General features: G+C 33.4%; 2 protein-coding genes across 2 annotated transcripts; both read right to left on the reverse strand.

The window, feature by feature from the left end:
* Positions 1-987: 987 nt before the first annotated feature.
* On the reverse strand, positions 988-1,563 carry LOC141654889 (metacaspase-9-like). Its single transcript, XM_074462000.1, has one exon. It carries the CDS (start codon positions 1,561-1,563, stop codon positions 988-990), a length of 576 nt encoding a protein of 191 aa, XP_074318101.1.
* A 14,459-nt stretch (positions 1,564-16,022) lies between these two features.
* On the reverse strand, positions 16,023-17,523 carry LOC141656811 (metacaspase-9-like). Its single transcript, XM_074463867.1, has 2 exons — positions 17,102-17,523; positions 16,023-16,930 (listed from the first exon to the last, which is right to left on the reverse strand). Exons 1-2 carry the CDS (start codon positions 17,436-17,438, stop codon positions 16,272-16,274), a joined length of 996 nt encoding a protein of 331 aa, XP_074319968.1. The 5' UTR covers positions 17,439-17,523; the 3' UTR covers positions 16,023-16,271.
* Positions 17,524-19,316: the final 1,793 nt, after the last annotated feature.

The following is a 19,316-nucleotide window of genomic DNA, read 5'->3' on the forward strand; positions in this document are numbered from 1 at the left end:
GGTGTATATTTTTTTTTTTTGATCGATTGATTTTTCCGGAAATTTGTGTGAGTTTGGATGTTAATATGTCAAGTTTTTTAGGGACAAAGAGGGGGATTAGTGATCGGAGATGAAATGAAATAAAAATAAAAAATTTAGAAAGAATAATGGAGTAAGTAAGAGACTTGTAATTTTTTATTTAATAGGAATAATTATAATAGTTGGGCCTCAACCAACACCTTAAGATTTTGGTTGAGATGGTTCATCTATCATGGTATCAGAGTCATCGTGACCAAAGGTCACGGGTTCGAATCCTGACAACCTCAAAACCCCTCAAAAACTCTCGAAGTGGAATTCCAACACACGGTACGGGGGAGCCGGTGAACAACTATCCACTCTTCAAGTCCAATAGGCATTTGAGTGAGTGAGCGTAATAGGAATAATTATAATAGTTGGGCCTCAACCATCACCTTAAGGTTTTGGTTGAGATGGTTCATCTATTATTATTCAGGTAATAGGTAAAAGAGCTTGTTTAAAGAAGACGAGGTTAAAAGATAATTGTTTTTGGATTATTGAAAGGTGAGATCATTCTTGGAAGATGGCTTAAAGGTTGGATTATTCCCGTCAATTTCTCCTTTTAAATATAGAAAATATGAAGCGTACTAGTAAACTGAAATCGATAGCGAAATCCCGCCGGTAGGCGTTGTATATCATATGTCCACCGGCAGGCGGCGGAATATCGTGTTTTAGGCCTCAAGAGTCTCAGACTCTTATACCATGATAAGATTATAGAGGGGAGAGTATTTCATAAATCTTGTATTATTGAGTTATGATTCTTATGATAACAATACATGTATTTATAGTACCGAAATCTGAACCCTAAAACCTAGGTGATAGCCGGCCCTAATGGGCCTAATATCCTAATAGTTGAGCTCTTTTAACACGAACCCGACACAAATAACCCATTTTTATAAAAGTTTCTTAATATATATATATATAATGGATGATTCAATTAGTGTATGCTTGGTGTTGCAGCAAGAACGTAGCATCCGCGTTTTCATCACTGCAGTACAAACATGGATGCTGAGTGTCTTCCAAAAATTTCCTGGTCACCATGACGAGTCGCCTATTACTGATGACCTGACCTGAATTTTCCAACACGGTCATAACCGCATGGCTAAACATCCCATGGGGAGGCTTGATACCAGAACCATCCACTGCCAACTCATTATTTTGGCAGGCACTAAGTAAAACTCCATTATCGTAAGCTTCGCCATTGCTACGGTGAAACCCAAGCCGAAAGCTAGGCTGAAAGCTTAGGCTAGCTTCGTCCCTGAAATATAGTGTCATGAAATCTCCGATGTTTAGATTATAAAGACCCGTGTTTTGCTGGAACATGTTTTCGATGTCCTCGATGGGGATGCACTTGCGCTTATAAGAGTTTGTTACGGCCTTTGGTGGATTTGCAGACGGTCCGATTTGCTCTTTTTCTTGGTAGATTAAGCCTCCACTATGACATGAATCCGTTAGGATTGTGAAGGTTGCTTTATGATGTATCATGTTTACTAGCTGCCTAAAGTCCATATCTGAAAAGAAAGAAGATGATTTTGCAATCATACACTAAAATATAATTATATACATAAATATATAGAAATAAAATTCGGAAAATCCACAAGCTGTCTTTGAGGTTTGCCGTTTTGTAGAAATTCCCAAAATTTTGATCCGAAAAACTTTAAGAAGCCATAATTCGTGTTTACGAGATCAGAATGTAACGTTTTTTTTTTCAAATCGACCGTCTTTTCGAAAACTACGATTTGGAAAAAAAATAGTCGATTTGTATCCCGTGGTTAGGAGTTTTTATAAGTCAAAATTTTTTTAACCGAACAAACTTTGAGTGACCATATCTCTTGGTCACGAATTCCAAACTCGAATTTGTTTTTCAAATGGTAGTTATCAAAAAGACGATTTATTTGAAAAAAAATCGTCACATTCCGATCTCGTAAACACGAGTTATGACCTCTTAAATTTTCCTGGATCAAAATTTTGGGTATTTCGTGCAAAATGGCAAACCTCAAGGACACAATGTGCATTTTCCAAATATAATTTGTCACAATCGAGTGTTGCGCACATAAAAAATACGGAAAATTCACGTGGTACTCCTGAAGTATGTCATTTTGTACGTGGTATCCAACCTTTTAAGTTGGTGCACATAATAACCTTGAACTTTGATTTTTTAGTACAACATGTTCTTTCTATCGTTCTTAAAATCTTCAATTGAGCATAAATCATAAACTAGAATCCGGAATTGGCCAATTTTTTTTTTTTTTTTTTTAAAAAAAAAAAATTGATTACCTCTTCGAGATCTATAATTTGATAAAACAAAAAATTGTCATTCGGAAATTTAAGATCAAAGTTATGGTCGATTTTAGGATTTCGAGAGAAAAAACCCGAGAAATGTACGTCGAAATTTTTTGTTTCCCTCTAATCGTAGATTATGAGAAAATGTGTGTAGAACAAAAAATTGGTCTATTTTCGAATTGCGGTGCACGGGTTATGTAGAATTGAAGTTTGTTAGAGCGACAAAAAGGACATGTTGTGCATAAAAATCAAACGTGAAGGGTAACATATATACAAACTTATAATACTGGGTACTATGTGCAAAGTGGCAAAGTTTAAGGGTACCACGTGAATTTTCCGTAAAAAAATATATTTCAATTTACGTGGTACCCTTAAACTTTGTCATTTTTCATGTGTTATCCAACCTTTTCAGTTTCTGCATATAGTACTCTTAAGGTTTGATTTTCAAGAACAACATGAATATGGAGGATTATCTAGAATGAGAGGGAGTATTAAGTTTTTTTAGCAATGATGATCGGTGTGCAATAAAAAAAACCATTCAGGTCAAGTTATATTGGGCGGCTCAAGTTCAGATCCTCAATTTCGGTCGAGTCGGGTCGAATTGGGTACGAATCTAGTTATTCAGGTCAGATTAGTCGGACAGGGTCAATTTTGTCTGGTCTATTTTATGTGTTTGATTAATGTGTTTTCCTTTGCACCAAAATTAATGTGTTTCCCTAGTTCTTGATCTTTGTTTACGGGTTTGAGGAATGATATCGAGTTAGGTATTAGGATCGTTGTAAAAAAACAGCTTGATTGAGTAATGTAGGTGGCAATGTAGATGGAATATGACTTGACCTGAGGATAGGATCCTCTCTAGTAATTGGAGAGGATCGAGTAATTTTTGTAAGAGAGGAAGGAGGGATTAGATAGGTTCTAAAGTTACCATCTTACCCCTCTTTCATGTGTTAAATAAGCTAGTGATAGGATCTCAAGATTCTCAACACATTGTACTGTGTTGTGGAATTTTGAAAATGTTTTGAAATTTTTTTTAATTAGTGTTTTTTTCGGTGATTTTTAATTAATAAGTGTTTTGACTAAGTATTTATTGACTACGTTTATGATCTTTAAAGTAATATTTTAGAACACTATTTTCACTTTTTTAAGGAAAGATTTTGAAGAATACTTTTCTTAAATGATTTTGAAGAATATGAGAACAATATTTCAATCAATAAGTCTTGCTTGTGACGGGTCGGATCTTGCGACGGGTATTTTGTGAGTGGAAATGGGTAGAGGGGACAAGGTGGGCACCCACCCCATGTGCTCCTTCTCTCACCCCTATGGGTTTTTTGTGAGACAATATGGTACCCGTCTCTTGTTTGTGACGGATGCCCTCCGTCACAAATAAGAATCACAAATTCTTGTTTGTGACGGTACATATCCGTCACTCTTGAGTGACGGATACCATTTTACCTCACAAAGTATCCACTTTTTCTCTCTCTGCAACACTATTCATGTGGTCCCCTTTCTCCACTAACCCATTTTGTTACCATTTTAACTCACAAAATATCCGCCACAAATGGTAACCCGTCACAAGAGAGACCAATTGAATAAGAATTTGTGTATTTCAATACAAATGGCATAATCGATATGGCTCTTTTCCTATCTTTGATTCTAAAATATAAAAAAATAATAAAAAAATAAAATAAAATAATTCGATAATAGAATATTATTATTTAATCTTTTTGGATTTGTGCTTATCTGTTCAGTATATTAACTCAGTGAAAAGACTTTGTTTGATGTTTTTCGAATCTTACTCTATAAAAAGCAACGTAGGAGGCTTTCATTCATTTTTCATACTTAAGCTGTAAATTGTCCCTGGTGTTGTCATCTTCTAAAAATTCTTTTTTCATATTCTTCTTGAAAAATACTTCCACAAAACTATCCCCAATTTTGTCATCTTCTGAAATTCTACTATTGGTTCTTCGAGAGAATAATTTTTGAAACATTATGATCACTTGTAATCTTCAACCTTTCATAGATTGAGTATTTGTAATGAGAAAAATGAACGAAAAAAAAGGCGAAGTGATATGAAGAGAATTATTTGAGAAAAAGGCATCACTTCTTGCTATACGGTAAAGAAAAGCTGGAGTGACAAGAAAAGAATTATTTGAGAAAAAAACATCACTTCTTGATAGACGGATGACGGTAAAGAAAAGAAAAAACAATTTTGCTAGAGTACGTCAAATGGATAATTGTAATGGACAATGTTTTTCCCTTAAGATCATTTCTCTAGTTGGTTATTGGGATTAAAGTTGTATCATTATTGGTATGATTTTGGTATGCGACTACCGATTTTTAACCTCACATTCGCCAAACGCGCTTTGCGCAAGCACTTTATTCCCATGACCCCTAGCTACCTTTGTAAGTCCTTTGCATGTACAATTGTCTTTGTTTGATGGTTATGCTTTGTTAATATTAAGTTGTTCTCACGTTAGATTGCATGTACATTCTCATATGTGAGGAGGTGAGAATACTACTTCTTTCTATCTTTATGTTATTATATTCACCTTGTGTTTAAATGAGTGATTAGTGAATACCTGATGAGTCATAATTATATACATATTTATATCTCCCCTTAATTGCTTTTGATACGGCTTTCGTGCTAAATTATACTATTAATTACATGCCTTTTATGTTAGAATGTCGATACTTCCTGCTTTTTAATGTTTAATGCAGGAATTATGCATTTGAGGAGCAAAGAAATAAAATGGGTATCGCGGAGTGGGCATGAAGGAATACACGAAGCATGGCACGGGAATCCATAAGAATGAAAGAAGAGAAGTTAAGAAGACAACAAGAAGAAAGGAGCAGAAAACAGAATAATTCCTCGATCAACCGAGCATGGGCTCGATCGAGGAAGTGATGACTCGATCGAGTAGCTCAAGGCTCGATCGAGGAACCAATGTTTCCAGTAATTTCCGCAAATTTCCTGAAGTCGGTTATATTTTATTATAAAAACCTAATAGTACCCTAGTTTATTGACGCATTATTTTTCGTAGCTAGAGTAGAATTACCCTAGAAAATCTCTCAAATACCTTTAGTTTAGTTTATTGTTCTTACTTTTGGATATATCAATCTTTCCTCATTAATTATTAAGGTATTTAATCGTTCTTTATTAATTGTTAATCAAGTTTATGCTTTTATTCAATTATTCTTATTTAATATCTTTAATCATGCTTTCATCTACCTTTATTGTTGTTAATGCCATTAGCATGAGTAGCTAAACCTCTTATCTAGGGTGAATGTGAATCTAGGTTGTTAGAAAGGGGATTAAATTGATGAATTGATAGTTAAATTGCTCTTTGTTGTTGTTCAGTTTGTTGGTTTGAATGTAGTTGATTAGCTTCTGCAGAATTAATTAATTAGTATTACATAAACTAGGATTTTCACCGACCGGGTTAAAACTAGTAAAAGCTACAACAACTGAATAAAACTAATTAATTTAGTGATAGCGATTGCATGTTAGATTAGATCTAAAGGACATATTAAAATTGACCGATCTTATGACCTTAAACAATATAAATTGCTCTATCAATAATTTAAATCTCACCCCTGAATAACTACCTAGTGAACCTAATCCCTAGAACTTTTTATAGTATTGAATTCGTCATATTTATTTACATTGTTATTAGTTGCTAGAAATCAAACAAACAAAACCCCCAAAAATCGGTTACTTTAAGACAGACTTAAATATTAATAAACTAGTTTGAAAGCCCGTACTTCGTACGGGTTAATGACCTTGATTATATTAAATCTAAGTTATAGAACATTATCGAATATGTGTTTCGAAAAAATGAAATATCTTAATCGTCTTTTGATACGTACTTGATTCTAAGCATTAAGTAGCCTCTAAAGCTTTGTTATCTCGAATTATAGCAAAATTTATTAAATATTAATCATCATAAGTGTAAGCCAATCGGGACGCTTTGATAGCCCTTATGATTAATATAAAGATAGGTGTTTCGAAGTTCAAATCCGAGTGTCACATAATTCTAAAAAAAATGAAATATCTTAATCCCTTATGGTCTCTTGATACGTACTTGATTCTAAGCATTAAATAGCCTCTAAAGCTTTGTTATCTCGAATTCTAGCAAAATTTATTAACTACTAATCATCATAAGTGTAAGCCAATGGGGGCGCTTTGATAACCCTTATGATTAATACAAAGACAGGTGTGAAATTAATGAATAGTTTACATTTGCTATATTTTGGTAGGAAGAATAAAGCAAATGTAAACTATTGATTGGGACAAAGGGAGTATATATTTTGTTTGAACCATATACCTACCCTTCAAATATGGACAATTTACTTACACATGTCATTCTTATAAGTTAGTCATTTTAAATTTTTTGGTTCAATTAATAAGTCCGTCTTACATAATAATAATAATTAATCTTCTAATTACTGATACATAGAGTTCATTTTTATGTTCTTTCTTTCACAAAGCACATGTAAATATGTAATGTATACTCCTATGATCATCTTATTGCAATCATTCCACCGTAAAGGTTTTGGCCATTATAAGCAAACATAAGTACAATTTAGTGACAACAAAATTATAATTTGTTAAATTTTAATTTTAACCGTTAATAATAGAAACTCTTAAGAGTTCTCTTTCACAATATTTATGTGACTAAAAAGATTTTCGGTTGATTCCCAACTTTCAAGGATGACTTCTATTTATAATCATAAGATCACCCTATCGGCCTTATGCATGCTAATCTTTCAATGTGGGACAAATCTACTATTTATACGTAGTATATTCACAACACCTCAATTATTTTTCAATGTGAGACAAATAACATATTAATAAATACACCATCTTTTTCACACCTAACTCGGCATCCAACCCGAATTCCGAAATACGGCTACTCATTATATCTAATAGTAGTTATATTTAATATTTAATAATATGAGCAAATACTATAAGTTAATATTCATACATTCAACATCCGATCCGATTAATAATGAGCAAATACTAACAAACTAATCTTATCTAAACTCTAAAGTTTTCCGCACGTATATAGGTAACATTTGTGCAATTTTATCTTATTTCTAACAAACTAATCTTATCTAAAGTCCAAAATTTTTCTTACGTATAAAATTAACATTTTTTCTTATAAATATTAAGTAGTTTTTAAGGGTTGAACTCTCTAGATGAAAAAAAATGTTAAAACTTGAAAAAATAACATTTTGTAACGTTACTTTCAAAGTCTCTTATATAATAAGAATACTACTGATGTATGTTCGTTATTTAAAAATTCAGCTAAAAAATTAAAAACTAAATAACTTATTGCTAAACTATTAAATTTGAGTAGAAAAGGAGATGATATAACAATATATAATTATATAATTGTGAAACCACCAAAATCAAAAGTATAATACAAATAAATTTCACTATTGTGGGGGTAATAATACAAACTCTTATAAGAGCTATCTAAGACAATATTTAAGAGACTCAAAAGATTTTGGGTTGATATTTAAGTTCCAAGGATGACTCATATTTATAATCATAGAATCACCCCACATTATATTAATCTTTCGATATGAGACAATTCTACTGTTTATAATAATAGGATCAGCATACCTTATGTTAATTTTTCGATATGGGACAATTCTACTATTTATAAGACAAGTGTAACAATTTAACTGTTAGCGCACAACAAATGTAACATATAAGACAACTGTAACATATAAGACAACTGTAACATATAAGAGCTCTTTAAGACACTACTTAAGAGACTCGAAAGATTTTGGGTTGATATTTAATTTCAAAGGATGACTCATATATATAATCATAAGATCATCACACCTTATATTAATCTTTCGATGTGGATAATTATATTATTTATAATTGGATGACCTCACCTTATGGTAATTTTCCGATGTGGGACGATTCTACTATTTATACGTAGTATGTTCATCACACTTATATTATTTTCCAATGCGTGACATATAACATACTAAGAAGCACGTCTTCTATTTCTCACCTAGTTCGACATCCTATACTGTCTATTAATAATCGTACTTTTTTTTTCTTTTTTTTTGTGTGCAAATGATATGAAATTCATACTCTAATAATTTCATTTTTTTTATCCCAAATCTAATTATATAATTTTTTTACGGTAGCTTTTTATCAAATGAAATATAAAATATTTTTATATAAAAATTATAAACATGACTTGGATATATAATATATGAAATATATATTATAATAATTAAAAAAATATCCACTTTATTTTTTATATCATATTGTGGAGATATTATACAAACTTTTAAGATCTCTTTAAGACAATACTTAAGAAACTCAAAAGATTTGGGTTAATACCAAAGTTTCAAGGATGCCTCCTATTTATAATCATATGATTAACCCAATTTGTTAATCTTTTGATGTGGGACAATTCTATTATTTATACGTAGTATATTCTCCACATCTACATTATTTTTCAATGTGGGACATATAATGTATTAAAAACTAAGAGGTACACTATTTTCAGTATGTGCAAATGATATAAAATTTATACTCTAATGATAACATTTTTTTATCACGAATCTAATTATATTATTTTCATAATTTTGTTAACAATACTTTGTTGTCAAATAAAATGGAAAAGTTTTTATATAAAAATTGGAAATATTACTTGAATATAATTTAGGAAATATATATAATTATAATAATTAAAAGATTCTACACTTTATTTTGTACATCAAAAATTATTATTTATGATACTTTCCTAAATTGATTTTTGATGATGTGGACGCTCTAGAATCGCTCGAAAAAAGCCTCAAATTGGAAATATCACTTGAATATAATTTAGGAAATATATATAATTATAATAATTAAAAGATTCTGCACTTTATTTTGTACATCAAAAATTATTATTTATGATACTTTCCTAAATTGATTTTTGATGATGTGGACGCTCTAGAATCGCTCGAAAAAAGCCTCTTTTATAAATATATATAGACTAGAATAATTACATCGCCTCTCTGTGGATTCGACCCTTCTTACCGCTAGCTATTATTTAGTAATAATTTAGGTTTACTTTGATTAAGGTGATACGACTTCAGCCTTATCAATACCGTAAGGAAAATCGACATAAGCGATCTTGCAAAGTCGAAGACTATCAATGTGTGTCTACGGTATCATAACAACTCAAAATTCAAGCTACATTTTCCTACTTTCATACTTTGTTATAGATGTGAGTTGTTATTAGACTTGTGTGTGTATGTTCGATTACCTTTGAGCTTAACTGCTCTACCGTATGTTCGATTACCTTTGAGCTTAACTGCTCTACCGCGTGATGAAATCCGACATAAGCGATCTTGCAAATTCGAAGATTATCAATGTGTGTCATGTTTACGTTATCATGCAACACCTCGAAATTCAAGCTACATTTTCCTACTTTCATACTTTGTTATATATGTGAGTTGCTATTAGACTTGTGTGTGTGTGTATGGTTGATTAGCTCTGAGCTTAACCACTCTACTGTCTTTGTTTTCCTATACAGGTCTACTTATTCGGGAATTTAATTTATTTTCGTCTGAGTACCAAGGAGGGGAATAGGATTAATGTTCGCGTTTTCCTTGAAACATATGTTATCCAATCTCCGTCAAAATATTGGGGGATACCAGCCATTATTGCTTAAAACAGAAAATTAGCTTTTTCTCTAGCGAGAAATTGAAAAATTGGAAAGAGAAAATGTTATCGTTTGAAGGTAAAGAGGTCCTTATTAACAAATGGGACTGTTTAAATTTCCTTTCAATTTATGCTCAACATTTGAAAGCGATTGCCTTTTGTGGGAACACGGGGAGATCGAAAAAACGTATTCACGGGGTGGCCTGGGAGAAAATGTGCAAATCCAAAAGGGATGAGGCCTCGGCTACCAACACTTTGAGTCTTTCAACCCTACAACGCTTACAAAACAATAATAGGTTTTGTATGAGAATCTGCATTCCCTAGCTGGACAAATTCTGCTACAAGATACTATCCTAGTAGCGAGTTATGTAAGGCTTGGACATCACTCGTCCTATGTGTGGAGAAGCTTATAGAGGCGTGTGTAACACCCTCATACACCAAGGTACCTTACCAAGGACCACCTTAACATATCAAGGTGCTACCATCTCGATTGCCCGAGGTAAGGTATATCAAATAGACCACTAAAAAACATTTATTATAAGTACAAAACTGTTTAATCAAATATAATTGAAGTCAAACCGAAAGCTGTTTACAACTTCGAACAAAACAAAATAACTAAAGTTTAAGCGACGGCGGAAGCTAGCTAAACACAAGGTGATGACTCGGCCCCATCCGTGACCCGCGAGCTACATCCACAGCCATTACCTGCTAAACCAACTGTTCACCATGCCCGAATGGATCACCACAGTTTTGACAACAATAAACGGGGTCAGTCAACTGCATAACCAAAATAAGAATCACAGATACACAATCCAATCCAACTGTAGTAACCATCCTCCACACTCCGATAGTAACTAGTAACCGACTACACACCGAAGTGTGTAGCCCTGCCAGATTACCCATCGCAATAGGTAACCCATCCCGCCAGTGGGGGATCGCAGACTTGCCCACCAAATCCCCGCTCATCGCAACGAGCGAACCCAGCTCATTAATGTGCACATATCCCTTGTGATGGGAGCCACGAGAGGCGAACATGGGGTTGGAACCATCTCCCGAAACTGGTTCCACAACAGTAACCGAACAGCGGTACCATCTCAATCACAATAATAATCATGTCAACCAATCAATTAATATCACATCTTATAATTGATTACAAAATCAACTAAGTAGGAAAACCCTACCTTATCGCCCCAAATCAAAGCACAACAATCACGCTAGAAAGCCTTATCTACGAAGTCCTCACCAATTATTATATCATACAATCAATATATTACACGTAACAAGGCTAAACGCCCCAGTTCCCCCAAATCCCGATTAGAGTTGGTATAATTATAACAAAAATGTATAAATGACAAAGGTAAAATACTTACTGAATCGACGCGGAAAAGGAATGAAAAACCCCCAAATCTATGAACCCTAGCCTTGGAAATGATGAAGGTAACTTGAGAGCAGTGATACGTAGTTGAGAGTTTAGATAAGTGATTAAGAAACTGATTATAAAATGATTTAAGTCGATAACACGACTTATATATACTTCTCCTATTATCTTTATCAAACCGCATAAAATTAACCCATCAGACCGGATACTCGGTGGGGTACTCGGCCGAGCACGGCCTACTCGACCGAGTTCCTCATAAATCGATCGAGTGCACCCAAAACAGTAGCCGTGATTAAAAGCACTCGACAGCTTACTCGATCGAGTATGGACGATCCGACCGAGTAAGCTAGGACCAGAAAACCATAACATTACAGCGTGTGGGTCTTTAAAGAGGTTATTAGATGGTTGCTAAGAGACGAAAAGTGCGTGAAATTCTGGAGTGATCCGTGGACTATTCAGGGACCGAGTTTTCGAATTATTTCACTAAGAGGAGGGGAGGAGCAATCTGTATAGCGGCAGGCTGGTTCTTTGAAGAGCCAAGAAGATGGAATAAGGAAAATTTGACCAATTTCCATTAAACTTTAAGGCAGAGAAAATTCGGAAAATCCCAGTATGCGAGGGAGATGACGAGGATAAATTGATTCGGCACTTTACTAAGAATCGAACGTACTCAGTCAAAATCGGGTATCAATTCATTCGGTGGGTTAACAAACAAATAAGGGGGCAGGGAAGTTCTAATGAGGGATTGAGCCACTGGCTAAAACTATGGCAACTACATGTTCCCTCGAAAGTATAGAGCTTCGTGGGGAGAGCCTACCCGGGTGCGTTACCGTGTGCTAGCTGCAAACATCCAGAGCCTATTTGGCCTAAATTATTGAATAAACTTATTAAGAGGTAGAAGGAAACTGGGGCAATCTCCTTTGGGATACTGAAGGCAATTTAATGGATTGACCCCTCCTAAGTTTGGTTTTTTCATTCGCAAGAGTCAGGAATCGAACCCCTGACCGCTTGTTTAAGAGATGAGAGCCTTACCACTCACACCAGCCAACTTTGGTTGATCAATTGGTTTGTTAATAGTGCATGTTTGTTGACCTAAAACCTTTAATTATATGAATTTATCCAGCTTTAATCAATTACTTATCCTTGGAAGCATGCCACTTGATCACTCACCAACACACAGAGTAATATATATTGTTAACTTTAAGTTCTCTCCGTTGAATTTCATTTATCAATTTTTTTTTTATGAATGCTACGTACTTGTTAGTTAAAATAATTACTGAATACTGATTTTATATTATTTTTACCAATTTTAAATAAGTTATGTGTATGCTTAATTTGAATTTGATGAAAAAAAATGTAGGAGTTTAATCTCTTTCTTTATAGATCTATAGAAATTATACCTATCCAATATATAATGGCACTAAATACAGTAGGTGGATTATACATCTGATGTATTACCACCAATTCAATAGTTTCTGAGCATTTTAATAAAAATTTTGAGTTTTGTTTTAAAAATTATGAGTTTTACTATAAAGTTTCTGAGTTTATTCACTTAAACATTAAACTCTAAAAAATTACAATAAAACTCAAAAACATTACATATAAATTTAGTAAAATTTGAGTTTTGAAAGAAAAAAATTAAAATCTAACTTATAAATTTTAATAAGTTCAAAAAGAATATACATATGCTCAAAAACAAATAAAGTTTGAGGTAATAAGCTCAAAAATATACATATATGTATATATATATATATATATATATATATATATATATATATATATATATATATATATATATATATATATATATATATATATATATATGCTCAAAAACAAAAAGGTTGGAGGTAATACCTCCGATGTATGTTCCTTTTTCTCGCACTAAATATTACCAGTACTTTTTTCCCTTAAATTGAATGGGAAATGTAGTTTATTTCAGAAATAAATTTAAAACTGCGTCAATTTATATGCATGATCTTTGGATTTTACTTTTCACGATATAAATCACATTTTTATTGTATTTAATCGTGCGGCGTTGATCGCCTCGAAAAGAGTGCACCCCTAGTCTTTCAATCTTGGGTCTGTGACTATCGCTATCGCGGCGATTCATGGTTTAGTTGGTTGAGCCTATCACTCACCCGGCATGACCAGTTCGAATATGATCTTTTTATTATTCTCGGATGTTAGGCGGTTCAATAGTGTGCACATCGGATTGACATAATCAAGCTGTTGATAATAAGCGCCAACTCATATGAGTTACACATGTAAAGATCTCATATTGGAGAATTAGAGAAGAGAATTCCACTGTATATATAAAGGCAAGGGGCTACTCTATTTATTGCCAATTGGTTTTAGAGTGGAACCCTTCTAGCCTTGTATTGTGAACTCTTTCTCCTTCGTTTAGGTGTGATTCAGACCCGTTGTTGAATATAACACAAACAAGATCGGATTTTGCCACAAGCTGACAACATCTAAAGAGGCATTACATTTTAGTGTTGTATAAATTATAGTATGAGATTGTCTCACAATGTGAGACGATCCATTTTTGTAAAAAAGTTATTCAGTAAATGGTTCCTTTTACATAATAAGACGTCTTACAGTGTAAAACGGTGTTACATAAAAATTACTGTTAATGTTTTTGGGAAGGGGCGCATTATTTTTTTCTAGTTTTGAGAACCTAAATTTGTCATCCCCTATTTACTAAATGAATAGGCCAATCTACGTTTCCCGCCTAAAATATTATCTTCTAATTGGGCTTTAATTTTTGCATTCTACTATGGGTTAAGTCTAATGTAAAAAAATGATTCCCAAAAAAATATTATGTATAACGTTCTATTCTAATACGTGCTAAATGTAGATCATATCAATGATCTTACCCAAAAATAACATATTTTGTTGACCTAAGATCTTTAATTATATGAATTTATCCAGCTTTAATCAATTACTTATCTTTGAGAGCATACGACTTCACTCACCAGAGACACGGTGAAGAGTTAAGAACGATTAACACCTAAGAGGGAGAGGGGGTGAATTGGGTGTACCTTTTAAAAATTTTATCCTTAACTTAGTTAATTAATTACTTTAAGCTAAGAATGTTGAAGTACAAGACTTGAGAAACTTAATTGAATGTAAGTTCACAAGAAGGTACATCAGTTCTATGTCATGGTATAGGTGACTCTGACACATAACTTGATTAGATACATGCGAGAAATAGCAAAGTGGAAGAACGTAAAAGTAAATGAACAAACAAACGACATTTTAAAAATTGGTTGAACCTCTACTCCGAGGCCTACGTCCAACCGTTATTTTATTGCTTGTTTAGAAATTTACTCAAACTTACTAAACCCTTACAATGAAAATAACTCGCCAACCTACTCCAGTTGCACTCAAACTTAAAGCTACTCCGTTTCAAGAGTTTATGGGTTCTATCTCAAGGTGTTACAGAATCTCGAATCTCAAGAGTTCACTAAATGAACATGGAGATCACAATGAAGATCTAACACAAGAATCATGGAACAAACTCATTATGTCACAAAGACAAATGAATCGATACTTGGAGGTTTCTGACTTTTTCGAAAACAATTTGAAGACTTTAAAATCAGAAAAACGTTTTGCAAACACTTGAAGAACAAAGCTTTAAATGCACAAATGATTTGCAAGGTTTTTACAATAAATGATTTGGAAGTCTTAAGAAATAAATGTGACTAAGACACTCTATTTATAGTGGATTTAGTCTTAGGTAAGTACAACTTAGAAAGATTAAATCTAATATTAAAATGATAGCTTTGAGTGATGGTAAGTGTTAGACTATAGGCTTGGGGCTTAAAAAATCAGAAAAGTTAAGCTATTACACTCAACATGTGACATTTTACCAAAATGGCAAAAAGCTTTTAGTCAAGTGGGTTTGTGACTCCAAAATTTCAGATTATTTTCAAGCTTTTGAAAATTCAAATGTTTAAGGTTTAAAGTTTGCAAAGTTTTGACACTTAAAACATTTGGTCGAAATTCCTCCTCCGTATGGTAGTACCAGAAACCACAGTACAGCGTACTGTTGCATGGTTTTGCCATTACTTGACTTAAATGAGAGTGTTACACTTACTCTTACATTTTTCGACTAAGGCTTATAAAATATCATTGTCTTGAGCTTGATCATCTTGAATCATTGTTGAAGTCCATTTGATTGCTTCAATCACTAATCATTTCAACTAAGAGCAAACAATCAAATAACAAAAGGACTTGACATCATCAACCCAATGTGTTCTAACACACAGAGTAATACTCCCTCCGTTCCAGTCATATGTTTACACTTCATTTATTTCCCCCTCACAAAATAAAAGAAGTGTAAACATATCACTGGAACAGAGGGAGTACATATTGTTAATTTTAAGTTCTCTCCATTGAATTTCATTTATCAATTTTTTTTTTTTTACAAATGCTACGTACTTGTTAGTTAAAATAATTATTGAATATTGATTTATATTATTTTTACCAATTTTAAATAAGTTATGTGTAATTTGAATTTGATGAAAAAATGTAGGAGTTTAATCTCTTTATTTATAGATCTATAGAAATGATACATATCTAATATATAATGGCACTAAATATTAACAAAGTAAAAGAATCGTTAAATTATTAAGAAAATTCATTTATTTATATAACTTTGTGTACATAATAGTAATTTGTAGTTACACACTTGTAAGTTGTACAGTAAATACTCCGTAGTTTTATTATATTATTGGTGATATTACTCCAGACTCTAGTACTTATTGGTGATATTACTCCATAGTTTTATTATATTATTATAAGGTTTTACACCCGATTATTCATTATATAATGGATATGATTCGATTGGCCGTGACAAACCGGACCGGTTGATTAATTAGTGCTTGCTTGGCGTTGCAGGAGGAAAGTAGCATCAGCGTTCTCATCACTGGAGTACAAACAGGGATGCTGAGTGTCTCCCAAAAATTTCCTAGTCTGCATGACAAGCTGCCTATTACTGACGACCTTACCTGAATTTTGTAACACGGTCATAACCGCGTAGCTAAACATCCCATGGGGGGGCTTGCTAGCCGAATCATCCAATGAGCACTCATTACTTTGGCAGCCACTAAATAAAATTCCATTATCGTAAACTTTGCCAATATTAAAGCTAAAGGGAATGTTGGGCTGAAGGTTAATCTTAAAGTTTGGCTGAAAGTTTGGGGATTGAAAGTTTGGGGGCTGAAAGTTTGGGGACTGAAAGTTTGGGGGCTGAATAAAGCTCGCGCTAGCATCGTCCCTGAAATATAGTCTCATGAAATCTCCGATGTTTAGTGGACGGCCTGACTGTTGCCGGAACATATTTTCAATGTCCTCAATGGGGATGTACTTGGGCTTATAGGAGTTGATGATTTGGGGATTTGTTGGAACTGTAGACGGTCCGATTTGCTCTTTTTCCTGGTAGATTAGGCCTCCGCTATGACATGAATCCGCTACGATTGTGAAGCTTGCTTTGTGATGTATCTTGTTTACTAGCTGCCTAAAGTCCATATCTGAAAAAATAAAAAATATATAAAAAAATAATTTTGGACTAGAAGTTATGCTCAATTGAAATTTCTTATAGTGACAAAAATGACATGTTATGCATGAAATCAAACATGAAAGATATCATGTACAAAACTAACGATACTACGTCAATAATAAAAAATAAAAATAAAAATAACCTGTGATGATATTGAAATCAGTAGGAACAATAGCACCATGGTTCTTATCTCGTAGCAACGTCCCATGACCACTAAAGTGAAAGACGAGGAGATCACCGTCTTCAGCTTGCTTAATCATTCGCTCGAGCGCATTCTTAATGTTAGCACCTGTAGGCTTCTTCTCTAAGGCTGCTTCATTATCGGTTAGGAGCACAATGTCATTTTCTTTGAACCCGAAACTCGAAATGAGCACCTTTTTCATAGAGACAACGTCGTTGATGCACCCTTTCAACTCAGACGATCCCCGGCCAGCATAGTTGCACCCTGCCAAAACAGCCATTCTTTTTCCTCCTTTCATTGCTTGTGAACTAAATTATGTTCTTGCTCTTGGCTGAGTAAGGGTTTAGAGTATTTCTCTTTGTTAATTTGTTGATGCGATGATATTCAGCGTATAGCTTGACATCCTATTTATACATGCATATTATGCTTGAAGGAATATGTAAGGTTTTGACAATGACAAGTAAGTTATGTTTGATCATGTTTTGAACCAAATGTGTATTGTTAATAAACGGGTCAATCAGGTTGGGTATGATTTGAGTTAATTCAGCTTGGGTTAATTTTAGATTTGTCACATTTTTTTTTTTATCTTGAAAAAACAACAATACGGGATGCAAAGTGATTTATGATGCCTTCCGGCGAAATTTTATCGTGATAATTTATTTTATTGTATAAAAAAATAGTTATATATTTTGCGAACCGTGAAATTCAAAAGATCACGGCATGCAAAGTGATTTGGCATTTTTATTTTGTACCCATCTTGGTCCTACATGATTGAGGAATACAGGATTGACCAATGATGATCAATTCAATTATAGCGATAAAGCAATGCTACCGATGAGTATCGGGTTTTCACGAGATCGAATTTTGTTTGGAGTTCGAAAAGATTGGCGTTCTTGATGATTATTGATCGACGATTTGATGGGCTCGAAAAACGACGGCGTTTTCGACCGATTATATTTTTCTATTAGCAAGTTCGAAAATAGTGGCGTTACTCTTGTAAATTGAAGATCGAAGACAGAAGAATTTGAATGATTCTTCTTTTTTATATTAGACAAACCCATGGAAATTTTGATAAATTACCATGGGTTGGAAGGGGATGTTAGGAGATTACGATATATTGTGATATACCATAATTAAAATAATATGATATGATAGTATGCAATAATTAATTATGTTTACCATTGTTATGAGATATTATTATTATTATTATTATTATTATTATTATTATTATTATTATTATTATTATTATTATTATTATTATTATTATTATTATTATTATGTTCGGATGTTAGAAGTACTATAAAATACAAACCATTGTGATGGTTAGAGATACGAACAGACTATCAATAATACAAACCATCCTAATAGTTAATATCAAGTTTTTCACCAATGATGATCAGTGTGCAGTAATAAATATTCGGGACGAGTCATATGTATCGGGTCCAGTCGAGTACGGATCTAGTTATTCGGGTCAGGTCAGTCGGACAGGGTCAATTTTGTCAGAATCTATCTTATGTGTTTGATTAATGTGCTTCCCTAGTTCTTCATCTTTAATTTGTTTACAGGTTTGAGAAATGCTATGAAGTGTTTGCAAGATTGAAGTAAAGATGGTATGTCGAGTTTGGTATTAGGATCGTTGTAAAAAAAAAGAACTTGATTGAGTAACGTACGTGGTTATGTAGCTGGAATATGACCTGACCTGAGGACATGCACATTGCACTCGAGTAGATAGGAATTAGGATCCTCTCGAGTAACCAGAGAGGTTGAGTGCTTTTGTAAGAGAGGAAGGAGCGATTAGATAGATGCTGAAATTACCACCTTACCTCTCCTTCATGTGTTATATTAGATCGCACACGGGCCTGGGTCGCACCCATCGAGAAGGAGAGAGCGTCCACTTTACAAGTCCAAAGAGGTTCCATCCCAAAACCAATTGGCAATGGGAGGAGTAGCCCCTTGGGTTATAAGCTGAATCACTCTTCTCTATTTCTCCGATGTGGGAGACCTACATGTGATTCTTCACATGTTAAATAAGATTTTGAAGAATATTTTTCTTAAATGATTTTGAAGAATCCCCTATATAGTTAAAGATTAACAAAACTGATGTTTTTCCCGCCTAACTTTTGCACCTAAGTTACATTCTACTATCTAATACTTTATTTATCCCTAATTAATTTCG

The sequence above is a fragment of the Silene latifolia genome, chromosome 5, assembly GCF_048544455.1.
Source record: "Silene latifolia isolate original U9 population chromosome 5, ASM4854445v1, whole genome shotgun sequence".
Classification (NCBI taxonomy): Eukaryota; Viridiplantae; Streptophyta; class Magnoliopsida; order Caryophyllales; family Caryophyllaceae; genus Silene; species Silene latifolia.